Source organism: Vulpes vulpes, chromosome 13, assembly GCF_048418805.1.
Source record: "Vulpes vulpes isolate BD-2025 chromosome 13, VulVul3, whole genome shotgun sequence".
NCBI classification, from domain to species: domain Eukaryota; kingdom Metazoa; phylum Chordata; class Mammalia; order Carnivora; family Canidae; genus Vulpes; species Vulpes vulpes.
In genome coordinates this window covers 114,980,808-114,993,194 of record NC_132792.1, presented here as the reverse complement: position 1 = coordinate 114,993,194, position 12,387 = coordinate 114,980,808, and the positions used below count along the sequence as shown (strand labels likewise).

At 45.2% G+C, this 12,387-nt stretch overlaps 1 protein-coding gene across 5 annotated transcripts in view; it reads right to left on the bottom strand.

Annotated features, from left to right (window-relative positions):
* Nucleotides 1-10,595, bottom strand: part of LOC112918843 (urea transporter 1) — a 30,382-nt gene extending 19,787 nt beyond the window's left edge. Inside the window, exons 1-3 of one of the 5 annotated variants that reach the window (XM_025997044.2) lie at nucleotides 10,189-10,557; nucleotides 9,482-9,538; nucleotides 8,792-8,856 (exon numbers count right to left, since the gene is read on the bottom strand). Coding sequence is in view for 2 of the 5 variants with exons in the window: in XM_025997043.2 (XP_025852828.1) it covers nucleotides 10,189-10,311 (123 nt within the window). In the remaining 3 variants the exon portion in view is untranslated. Of the gene's footprint in view, nucleotides 1-6,573; nucleotides 6,703-8,791; nucleotides 8,857-9,481; nucleotides 9,672-10,188 lie in introns of those variants that run through there. The other 4 variants (XM_025997045.2, XM_025997043.2, XM_025997042.2 and 1 more) reach the window with 4 other exon arrangements.
* Nucleotides 10,596-12,387: the final 1,792 nt, after the last annotated feature.

Sequence of the window (12,387 nt, the reverse complement as noted above, 5' to 3'; positions counted from 1 at the left end):
TGTTATTTTATTATTTTTGGTGCAATTGTAAATGGGATTGCTTTCTTAATTTCTCTTTCACTTGCTTCATTATTAGCGTATAGAAATGTAACAGATTTCTGTACATTGATTTTTTTTTATTTTTTTTTTGTACATTGATTTTATATCCTGGGATCTTACTAAATTCATTTATCTTCTAGCAGGTTTTTGGTGGAGTCCTCAAGGTTTTCCATATATAGTATCATATTACCTGCAAATAGTGAAAGTTTTACTTCTTCCTTACCAATTTGGATGCATTTTACTTCTTTTTGTGGTCTGTTGTGACTAGGAATTCCACTACCACGTTGAATGAAAGTGGTGAGAGTAAACATCCTGGTCTTTTTCTGATCTTAGGGGGAAAGCTCTCAATTTTTCACTGAGAATGATGTGGGTTTTTCATACATGGCCTTTATTATGTTGAGTTATGTTCTTCCTTAATCTATTTTGTTAAGAGTTTTTATCATGAATGGATGTTGTCCTTTGCCAAACACTTTTTCTGCATCTATTAAAAAGATCATATATTTTTTATCCTTTCTCTTGCTGATGTGATGTATCATGTTGATCAATTTTTGAATATTGAAACATACTTGCATCCCAGGAATAAATCCCACTTGATTGTGGTGAATGTTTTTTTTTTTTTTAATGTATTGTTGGATTTGGTTTGCTAATATTTTGTTGAGGACTTTTGCATCTATGTTCATCAGAGATATTGGTCTGTAGTTCTCTTTTTTGTAGTGTCTTTATCTGGTTTGGGTATCGGGGTAATGTGGGATTTACTCTTTGATTTCTTGGTCTTGTTTAATGGTATGTTATTTAATCTTTATGTATCTGTGCTCTTTCAAGATTTTTTCTTGTGATTGACTTCTAGCTTCATAGTGTTGTGGTCAGAAAAAATGCATGGTATGTCTTCAATCTTTTTGAGATTGAATCTTGTTGAGACTTGTTTTGTGGCATAATGGGTGATCTATTCTGGAGAATGTTCCATGTGTACTTTAAAAGAATGTGTATTCTGCTGTTTTAGGATGGAATGTTCTGACTATATCTGTTAAAATCCATCTGGTCCAATGTGTCATTCAATGCCACTGTTTCCTTATTGATTTTCTGTTTGGATGATCTGTCCATTCATAGTAAGTGGGTTAGGTATTTGGGTGCTCCCATGTTGGATGCATAAATATTAACAATCGTTATATCTTCTTGTTGGATTGTTCCCTTTATTATTATATAGTATTCTTCTTTGTCTCTTGTTATCATCTTTGTTTTAAAGTTTATTTTATCTGATATAAGTATTACTACCTTAGCTTTCTTTTCACATCCATTTGCATGACAAATACTTCTCCATCCCTTCACTTTCAATCTGTCCAGGTGTTTCCATCTGAGGTAAATCCTTTATAGGCAGCATATAGATGGGTCTTTTTTTTTTTTTAAATCCATTCTGCCACCCTATGTCTTTTGATTGAACAGTCCATTTACATTTAAAGTCATTATTGATAAATATGTATTTATTGTCATTTTGTTCCTTGTTTTATGGTTGCTTTTGTAGTTCTCCTCTGTTCCTTTCTTTTCTTCCTCTCTTCTCTCATGATTAGCTGGCTTTCCTTAGTGAAATTTTTAGGATTCCTTTCTCCTTAATTTTTGCATATCTATTACCAGGTTTTGACTTGTGATAATCACTCAGTTTGTATACAACATCTTCTGCATATAGCAGTCTGTATTGACAGTTACTTAAGTTTAAATGTGTTCTTTACTCCACTAGCTCCCATATTTTAGGTATATGGTGTCATACTTTACATCCTTTTATTCTGTGAGTCCTTGGACTGATTTTTACAGATATACTTATTTTTACTGCTTTTGTGCTTACTATTTTTCTTAATTCCTACTTATCATCTTCCCTTTTCACTCACAGAGGCTCCTTTAATATTTTTTGTAGGGCTGGTGTAGTGGTCATGAATCTCTTTAACTTTTGCTTGTCTGGGAAGCTCTTTATCTACCCTTCTATTCTGAATGATAGCATTGGTGGATAGAAGGTTGCAGATTTTTCCCCCTTTCAATACTTGAATGCACCATGCTCTTCTGGCCTGCAAAGTTTTTGTTGAAAAATCAGCTGTAGCCTTATGAGATTTCCCTTGTATGTAAGTGTTTTCTTTTCTCTTGCTGCTTTTAAAATTCTCTCATTATCACAACTTTTTTGCCATTTTAACTACTATGTGTTTTGGTAGGAACCTCCTTGGTTTGATTTTGTTGGGGGCTCTCTGTGCCTTCTAGATCTGGATTTCTGTTTCCTTCTCAAGATTTGGGAATTTTTCAGCTATTATTTCTTCAAACAAATTTTGGCCCTCCTTTCTTTCTATTCTACCTCTGGATCCTGATAATATGGATGTTATTATGCTTCATGTTGTTGCTGAGTTCCCTAAATCTATTCTCATTTTGTGTATTTTTCCCCCTTTTACCTGCTTATCTTGACTGATTTCCTTTACTCTGTCCTCTGGGTCACAGATTCATTCTTCTGCTTCTTCTAGTCTATGTATTCCATTTGGTCTATTTTTAATTTCGTTTCTTGTGTTCTCATATCTGATTGGTTCTTTTTTTTATCATTAAGGGTCTCAGTGATGTCCTCCATTCTTTCCTCGAGTCCAGTGAGTTATCTTTATGATCATTTCTTTAAATGTACTATCAGGCGCATTATTTATCTCCATTTCACTTAGATCTCTTGCTGTGATTTTGTCCAGTTCTTTCATTTGGGACATTTTCCTCTGTCTCCTTATTTTGTCTAAGTCTCTGTATCTGTTTCTCCCTGTTAGGAAAGTTGGCTATGTCTCCTGCACTGGAAAGTCATGGGCTTAGGAAGAAGAGGTTCTTTGGTGCCCTGCAGTCCCATATCCCCTGTTCACCAGAACCTGGCGCTGCAGGGGTGTCTTCTATGTGTGTTGCGTACATTCAGCTGTGTGACTGAGCTGCTTTTTCCTACAGTCCGGTCGTCTACAGTGGTTTTCTTTCCTCTTGTGGGCAGGATTTGGTCTCAGTATTAATAGTGGGCCAGTCTGTGGATGCCTCGGATTTGAGTCAAGTCAGGCCAGGTGTTTGCCAGAGCTGCAGTAGCAGTGAGCTGCAGGCTTCTCTCCCTGTGTTGTCTCCAGAGAAGCTGGGTTGTGGGGCAGGGCCCACAGTCAGACACAGTGTCTTCCCTCAGCCCACGGCCGGGCTGCAGCCTGACTGGCGCCTGTAGTCATCTTCCCCTCTCCCTGGGGCAGGGGTCACTCTGGAGTGGTGCTGGTCCCTGTTGGGGCTGCCCGCACTTGGTCAGGCCTGCAGCCCTGCCCTGCATGGGCTCCGGCCAAAAGGGGCCCCCCCCGCAGTGCTGGGGCTGAGGCAGGTCTGTCTGGGGGAGGGGGGGAGCAGTATTCACAAGTTCTTAGTGTGTCAGCCACAGGTTGGTTCCTGCAGGTGGCTGTGCATTTCTGCTGGGGGCATGGGAGGGAACTGGTGCCTGCCAGCTTCCTTCTTGGAGGAGCTCCCCAGTGATCTCTGTCCCCCCAGGACATGCTCTGAGATGAATGAATAACCCTCCCTCCTGTGTGCCCCAGGCATTTTTCAAACTGCTGCTTTTCTGCTGTGTCTCCTCAGGGAGGTCCTGGGTTCTCTTTAAGCAAACCTGGGGCCTCAGGCTCTCTCCCGCTTTGCTCTAGAGCCTAGCCCTGATTTTTAAAATTTCAGGGTTTAAATCCCCCTGGTTGTGAGAAGTCATCAAGTTCAGCCCCTTTGGTTTTCAAAGCCAAGAGTTATGGGGATTCGTCCTCCCTGTGTAGGTTCCCTGGTGCGGGATCTGCTCCTCTTTGCTCTCCATGCAGGCAGCTCTCTCCTGAGGCGGACTGACCTGGGGGGCCGTGAGGCTCCTGACCACATCCTTGCCCTTTATACCCTCTTCAATGTGCCCTCTTCTCTCCATTTAGTTGTGGAGATTGTTCCGCCAGTCTCCGGATCATTTTCTGGGTTATTTAGACTGATGTGTGTGTTATCTAGTTGTATCCATGGGACGAGGTGAGCTCGGGGTCCTCCTACTGTGCCCTCATGTCCATACGTCCCGAGCAGCCTTTTTAAATTAAGCTTCTATTTTACAAAAAAGCTCTTGTTTTTAAAGTCTTGACAAAGCAGAATTATTTACAAAATAGTCTGTGTATGTTGACAGAGCCTAAGTAAAGCCCCTTGTAGACACTCTCCAAGTCAAAGAGGGCTTGACTATGTCCCCACCTTGGGCCACTGCCTCAGGTATTCTTTATTTTTGGTATTTGTTATTTAAATATTTTTAAAAACAGTCAAGAATGATATTGCACAAAATATAGAAATTGGAAAAGGTAAAAGTGAACCAAGTTATTGAAAACCAAAACTTGTCATCTAAGATTGTACAATATAAGAATAGCCAAGGCATGAGTATGGTAAGCATGCCTCAGGAAAATATTAATATAACCGTGACTTGCATTCATGACAAGACTCTTCACTTCTCATGATAACTGTGATAAGAAAGCACCAACATCACCAGAGTGATAGCCTCTAGACAAAAATGAAGTTTTCACAGGGCCGATGGCAGATACAAAAGAAGAGTATCAACAACGTAACCCCAGAGGAAGGCAAAGGGAGGAAGATAATGGCAAACCACCTTGCACGTGCAAGAAACACCAAGAGCACAGCCAAGTGAGTGTGGAGTAGGGAGACATCCAAACTATTGGATCCCAGAAGGCACCAGTGGAAAGTTGAAGCCACAGGCATATAAGATATGACCGAGGTAATACCCCAAATCTATGCAGATAAACGAGCTCATCTTCTCCCTGTGGCCAGGCTGTGAATAAGGGGTTCTCACGGCTAGGTTTGGCCTCATCCTTGTTGCATTTATCATAGCCAACAAACACCTATTAAGAGATAATAAAGTTATGCCTTTAAAAAATTTTTAGTTTTCGCAATCCTGACTCTAGTTCGGGCTTCCATTTATCCCAGGACAAAAAAAATCAATGTGGGTAACTGATTATTTCCTGAGTAGCCCCAACACTTCAGTTGCATTATTTCACCACTTAAGTGTCCCGCTTTTAAACAATGGCTAACCATTAATCATTACACAAAGCAGAAGCTATTTATGCAACGAATTCTAGATCAAGCTCACTTCATCTCGGCAAAATAGTGTTAGACACCTGCACTTGTGAGATTTCTAATGAACACTGGCATGAAGAAATTCTTAAATTGAGACCTGCTGGACATCAGGAACCTAGTCTATAGGTCGCTCAGCTGGCCCCATGGTGAAACATAGAAAATGATTCAAATGTTAAGCCAATTTGAGAAGTACCTTTCATTTTATAATCTAAGTGATAGCTATTATTTATTTTCATATATCTTCCTCTTTAAATCTCATAACTGACAACATTGCTCAGTAAGCTCCTTCCTCAGCTCCAGTGACCCATTTGCAAAGCCCCACCAATTTATCAGAGGCATCAAGTTTCACCCCAGTCAACATCTAGAAGCTCAGACATAATTGCTTTGAGTTTCTATAACTGAGTAGATCTGTTCCTACAGAGGCAGCATTGAGTGAAAACATTACAGTTTTTCCATCAACTATAGAAACAATTAAATGTATAGTTCAGAGTGAACACACACATGTTCTCAAAGTTTCTGGCATATATTTATTTATTTTAGAGGGTTTTAAATACACCATCAGCTCAGAGATTTTGGAGATACAGATGACAAACCCGATACTGTAACTGGTCAGACATGATCAAGAACCTGCATGGCCTGAGCTCTTTGCCGAGCCACTCTAAGTTAAAGGACTGGGTTTTTTTTTTTTTTTTTTTTTTTTTTTTTCTGATTGCACAGCTCAGCATATACAAGGCTTATTGTGATTTGTCTCCCCAGTACCCACATGTTGGGATGGTTTATTAGGGTACCATGTCCTAGAGAGAGGGCTCCTCTCCCAAGTTAAGCAGACAGTAGCTGCTGTGGCATATCCACCCATGAACCATTTATTCTGAACTCCTGAACCCTTCCCGAGCCCTTCAGATCCTGACGACTTGCCTCAGAACCCAGGCATGAGAACTGGTTCTGAGAAACCAGCAACTTCAAGGTTGTAGTTTGCCCTAGAATTTTATCGTGTCCAACTATTTGCAGTTCTTTGGAGAACTTTAAGAATTCTGATCAGGAAGGTGATCCAGCAGGAAACCTTTATTGATGCTCAGATTTCTCCAGTCTAAGGAGGCCATTAAATTTAACTAACAAGAAAATAAAAGGAAGAAGCTCTAAATAAGGAGAAGCAGGATAAGATGAAAACTCCAGACTCCTTTTTCCTAGCTTTTCCACTGTTAGCCAAAGTCAGTAGTTCAACAGTCCTGCATCTCGCCCAAGTTGAGCGCCATGTGACTTTGGGACAAAGACTCGTGTGCATCCCGCAAAACCCAAGCCGCACCACTCAGCAGAGCATGAGGACCCCACTTCCCCGGCTCCATTCAGAAAAGACACACCAGAGCTTAGATCGCAGGAGCCCATGTTCCCGGAGACAGAGTCTGCACCCAGGGAGCCTACCTGTTCCGGGGGCCCGGGTGCCAGGGCCTCACCAGCCTTATCTCCAAAAGGGTCCTTCCAAAGAGGACCACGAGGGGCGTCCCCAGTGCTGCCAACCAAAGACTGTCCATTCATCCTTCCTTTCTCTCCATACTCGACAAAGGGCAAAAAGACATAAGTCAGCATGATGGACATGCAGAATGTGGGATGGAGGGAGTCAGGGGTCAGCGGGGTCCCGAGGTGGAGCCCTGACCCCAGGTGGGGACCTCCAAGGAGAAGGCAGCCTTCTCCATCAGCAAGGAGAGACAATGAGCCGACCACAGACAGGGAATGCTCATTTTATTTTGCTTAAATAAAAGGATAAAATGATAGTAAACCATCCGGCCCAGAAACCAACGCACAGATTTTGTTCTGCTGTGTCTGTCTACTGTTAGGGCTCCGACTTCGGGACCAAGACCAAAGCAACACTTTCCCTCAGGCTTGTTCTTTACAGATGGGAGAAGATGGCATGGGGTGGGCTCTATTTTCTGAAATCAGATACAAGCCACACTCTCAATGCACAGCCAGAGCCCAGTGCGAGAGACTGCTAAAGGGCATTCTTTCTTGTATCAGAATAATAATGGTTCAATATCGGAGGTCATCTTGTTAATAATAAACAATTCTTAGTAGAAGTCAACAAGTGTGGCAGCTTTTTGTAAGTTTTCTTAAAAAAAAAAACAAAAAACAAAAAACAAAACAACCAAACAAACCAAAAAGAAACATCCATTGTATCCAAGGATATATTGTTCCTTCAGAAGTTCCAGAAAAGGTGTGTGCGTGTGGGTTTTTTTTTTTTTTTTTTTTTTTTGCGGGGGTCCCTCCTTTATTTAATTTTTACTTTCTTCTACTGGCTTGCTTTGAAAAATCCACAGTTGTGGAAAATACTATTGACATGTCTTAGAAAAAAATTGCATATGTGTTCATCCATAAACTATCTGGTTCCTTAAGTACCAACAGATGTGTCTGTGGGTTGCATTATGTATTGTTTGATAAAGAACAGTGTTAAAAACCAGTGGTAGGACTCATCTTCTATGCAGTTTAAAAAAAAAAAAAAAAAAGGAAGGAGGAAAGAAAGAGACGAGAAGGTACTGTCATTCTCTTGGTGTGAGAGTTTTTACCTCCTTGGCTCCTGCATGGCTCCTGCCTTCCTGGCCCCACTCCTCTCCCCCCAAATCACACACATGTAGGAAGACAATATCCTTGAGATCAATATCATTATTTTCTCAGAGCCCAGAGAGAAAAACTTGAGAGCTAGGCGAGGTTGTAAAGAGCACATAGTTCAAGCCTTCACTTTATAGAAGAGAAAACCAAAGCTCAGAGTGGGCAAGTCTCCTCGGCAGCTTTATGCACTAAGGGAAGCGGGGTGGTTGTCTCCTCCAAGGCAGGCACATTAATGCCACCTGAGATTCTGTTCAAGTAAACAGGGAAGGAGCAGCTCCCGAGAGATGGGATCTGCTGTCTGTGTGTGTCAGGGCTCAGTGATGTAGCAGACCTGCTGTCTTTATGGCCGACTTGAAGCAATCACCAAGGGCCCCTGGTCACCCCCACTTTCATTCTTGCTGAAAGCAGGAACTCTTCTGACAAATAGACATGTCCTTGTCCCTCAAAGGGAGCCTCATTCTTTTGTATCATCGACATACCCCTAACAAGCCTATATGTACTAAAGTTAACATTCTAGGAATATTCTGGAAGCTGCACCTGGTGAACTTTCCAACGGGAGTCAGAAAGTACTTTTCATAACCCAAATCACTAGGAAAACCAAAGCAGTGCTTATTCTAATACAAGGCAATCTCAAGATTCCAATTCTACCAACATTTCCTATTTGATTATATGAGATAAAACTCAGCATACATTAGAAATCTATGCAATTGGCGAGACCTGAAAGTCTTCAATTTTCTGTGACTTGAATATCACTTTAAAAATTAATACATGGGACACCTGTGTGGCTCAGAGGTTGAGTGTCTGCCTCCAGCTCAGGTCCTGGGAGCAAGTCCTGCATTGGGCTTCCCACGGGGAGCCTGCTTCTCCCTCTGCCTTTGTCTCTGCCTCTCTCTCTGTGTCTCTCATGAATAAATACATAAAATCCTTTAAAAAATGAAAATTCATACAAAGTTTTGTATACAGATACAGAAGAAAACCTTTCAACATTCATGCTGTATCATAAAGAGAATTTAAGCATTGACATTTACTTGGTACTTACAATAATCTAATATTTTGAGTGCTTTTTGGTTTGAAGTGGTGGGAGTCGCTCAGTTGTCTTTAAAGCTGTAAGCAGAAACAGGACAACGCTGTCAGGTCTTCCTATCATTGGATGAAAACACTTCTGTCTTCAGAAAGCACCAGTCCTAGGAGCCTTGGGGTCTGAATTCCACCCCAGGTCCATGGCTGCAGTGTGGATGCCAGGCTGTCCCGATGGGAAGCACGCACACTCCCTGCACATGCAGGTGGGCAGAGCGATAGTTGGAGAGGGCCCTTCACTGTACCCCACTTTTTTTGGAGTCTCCAAACTGGACTCAAGTATTTCAAGAACAGAGTTTGAAAACTCGTATACAGCATTGATGAACTCAGAGTCATCTGGCCCATAGAACGGACCCCCTGCCTGAACCCCTCTTGCACGTGGAGCCCCAGTCCTGCTGCCACCCTGCTTCAGAAATCAGGAGCCAAGGCTTTGCTTGCAGACTTCCAGGAGGAAGCCCGCGGCTTTGGCGAACTGCCTTCTAGCCTACCAGCCCTCGGACTTTGCTGCCTCTACAAAGTTGCAACCATCCAAGGCACATTTCTCCATAAAAAAAAAGAGGGGGGTAAGGATGAAAGAGCAACAATTGAGAGTAAGAAGACAACTGGCAACAAGGGACAGCTGGAAGTGAATAGAGACGAGGAGGGTACTCACGCTGCAGCCGGCTCCGGCTCCGGGCAGAAGGCGCTGGCTGATAAAGCCCTCTGGGCTCTGTGAGGAGGGAGGCTGCTCAGAAGGAGATAGTGCTGGGAGGAGGCACCCAACAGTTTTATACTGGGAACCCCGCTCTGCACACCCGTGCACTCGGCTTTCTCCTCCCACTTCGGGTGCCAGGGCCAAAGCATTGTGAGGACCAGTCCCCTATCCCACACCTGATGTCTCTCTGTCTGTCCCTCTCTGATCGTCTGTCTCTCTGTCTCTGCCGATGGATGTTTCTCTCCCTCTCCTGCCCCCTCTTCCTCCCCTCAATGCTGTCCTTGATTTGATGCCAGCAGCGTTGCCATCTTTCTGCAGCTTTGCCATCTTTTGCAAGGTTCCAAGGTCTGTACCCCGGGACAGTCCTGCAAGTTCATCTTTTACTTCTCCTCGTTGTTCTAGCCCCTGCCTTCACCCAGAAATAATTTGGGGGGAATACTTGCAACTAAAAAAGATCAACACAGTGCCACTTAAAACTAAAAAGCGAGTGTCAGGCTGCTACACTGTCGACTCTGAGAGCCCAGTGACTGCTCTCGGGGTGGAATTCTTTTTTCTTAGGCTCAATACAGCTTCTACACAGATGTAAGATTCCAGCGAGGTTCTGTGGGGTGTGGTGTAAGGGTGGGGAGGACAGGGGGTGTGCGACTCATCTTCTGGAAACCAACCTGCTGTTTTTCCCAGTGAGGAGGAAACAGGAATATACGTGTTTCCCTGAAGGGTCCTTCTTTCCAGGTGAGGGTCCTAGGACAAGCCCTGCTGCAGCCTTCTAATAGATGGGAGGCAAACATTCCATAGCAGAGAATCGAAAATCCAAGTGAAAAACCAGCTCTTCCCCCATGCTTCTTAAAATTCAGTGTTTGCGGCTTGCTCAGCTACGGCAGGACTCTAACTCAGGTGCACTTCCTGGACCACGGGATTAAAAACAGAAACAAAAACAAAAGCAAAAACCAAACAACCCACAGGGAGCTGTGCAGATGCCATGGGCGTCTGTCCTCTGGACCTCCAGGCTTCTGGGAGAGCGGAGAGCTCTGGTCAGAGGTCCCTGAGGCCACCACAACTCGCTGGCTCCCCCAACTGGACACCTATGAAACCACAGGGTTCCCTGTCCTGGGGAGCCCCCCCTCCAGCTCCCAGCGCTCAGGGGGTGTGCTTCTGGGGCCTGCGAGGGAGAGCAGAGGTTGGGGGGCAGGATTACAGTTCTGAGCATCAGGGAAATCTCCCCGGTCAAATAAGGCAAAAATAAGCTCCTAGGTTACCCTGAAGGAGAAAAATCAACCATAAGAGGAGTCAAGTCAGAGGGCCCCGTTTGAAAAGGAAAGGAGCCACACCAGCTTCCAGGGGTTCATAGCACCAGTAATGACCGTGACAAGAAGGGCACGAGCGGTTGAGGGTTCACTCTATGTGCCCATCCCTCATCCAACCATTGCCAAAGTCCCGGGAGGGTAAATGCCATTATCCCCATCTTACAGAGAAGGAAACTGCGGCCCACAGAGTTTAAATAACTCGTCCAACGTCTAAAAGCAAACTTTGTACTTTGACGTCCTCCGCACTGTTCCAACCTTCCCAACCGCGGCCCCTTGTTTGCCTTTCACTCACCGACTAACTTAAGCCGCCATCCGCAGGTGGTTAGGGACCTGGTCCTGAGACCACCTCCCCGCGGCACCCCTGCAGCCTTCTGCCTCAGTGGCCAGCCAGGATGGAGTCTCAAGTCTCCTGGGCAGAAGCCCCTCATCCCCCCTCATCCCCCCTCGTCCCTCCCCAGCCTCCCTGCTCGCAGAATGCACCCTGCTAAGCGCCGTGGACAAGGTAGTGTGGCTCCGTGGGCTTCGGGGTCAGCCAGACCCAGGTCTGGCTCCGTGCTTGGTCCGTTCCTAGATGGTTTCCCTTGGGGATGTGAGCCACCCTTTCTGGAGCTCAGCCTCCTCGCTGCAGGAAGGCGGAGGATGTGAGGGGGCTCGGCCGCGATGCACGTGAGGCTCTGCACCTGACCCACGCAGGCGGCACCGTGCCCCCCGGCCATCTCTAGTGGGGTTGGGTGGCCCGTGAGCATCTGGGGAGCAAGCGCCCTTCCCAGCTTGCACCAGGGGGGCGTCTTCCTGGCCGTGACATGGGAAGACACGGAGTGATGAGCATGGGGAGGACTGTTGGGTAAGAACGCTGGACCAGGGAGGCGGCTGACCAAGCTCCCTAAGTTCCTGCGCTGTAAGGGTCCACTGTGGCCCATCACTGTGGCTCTGTAAGGACCCCCTGAGCCGGAGAGCAGAGGGACAGTGGGGCGCCCAGTGGGTGCATACATGAGTTCATAGGTGTTTTTAAACCCTTGTTGATAATTCAGTGACTTCCTCTCAGTTCTTTCTTAGGCAGCCCTTGCTATCACTTACGGCCTTTCGCTGAGTGTTTAAGCCATGACACTGGTTCCGTACCCACCTCCCCTGAGGTCCCCTGGCGCCTCCCCTGCTGTGTCCCGTCTCTTCTGCTGGCTCTCTGAACTTATCAGCCAGCCTTCAGTCTGGTTCTATCATGATGCAACCTATGCAGAGCTTTCCCTCCTCTGTGCTTCTCCTAGAATTTCTGCCCCTAGAAACTTCTCTGCCCCCTCCCTACCCGCTCTGCCCACACTCTCACACTGGGCTTTCGTTCCTCCTCTATTTGGCTTTCCCAGCAGGCCACTATGTAGGTTGCACTCTGGGGAGCTTACAGCCATTTATGTCCCTGCTCCTCACTGGACAGGCCGCCCTACCCCCTGGCCCTGCAACAGCTCTGGTATTGGCTTTTTATTTATTTATTTTTTTAAGATTTTATTTACTTATTCATGAGAGACACAGAACGAAAGAGGCAGAGACACAGGCAGGGGAGAAGCAGGC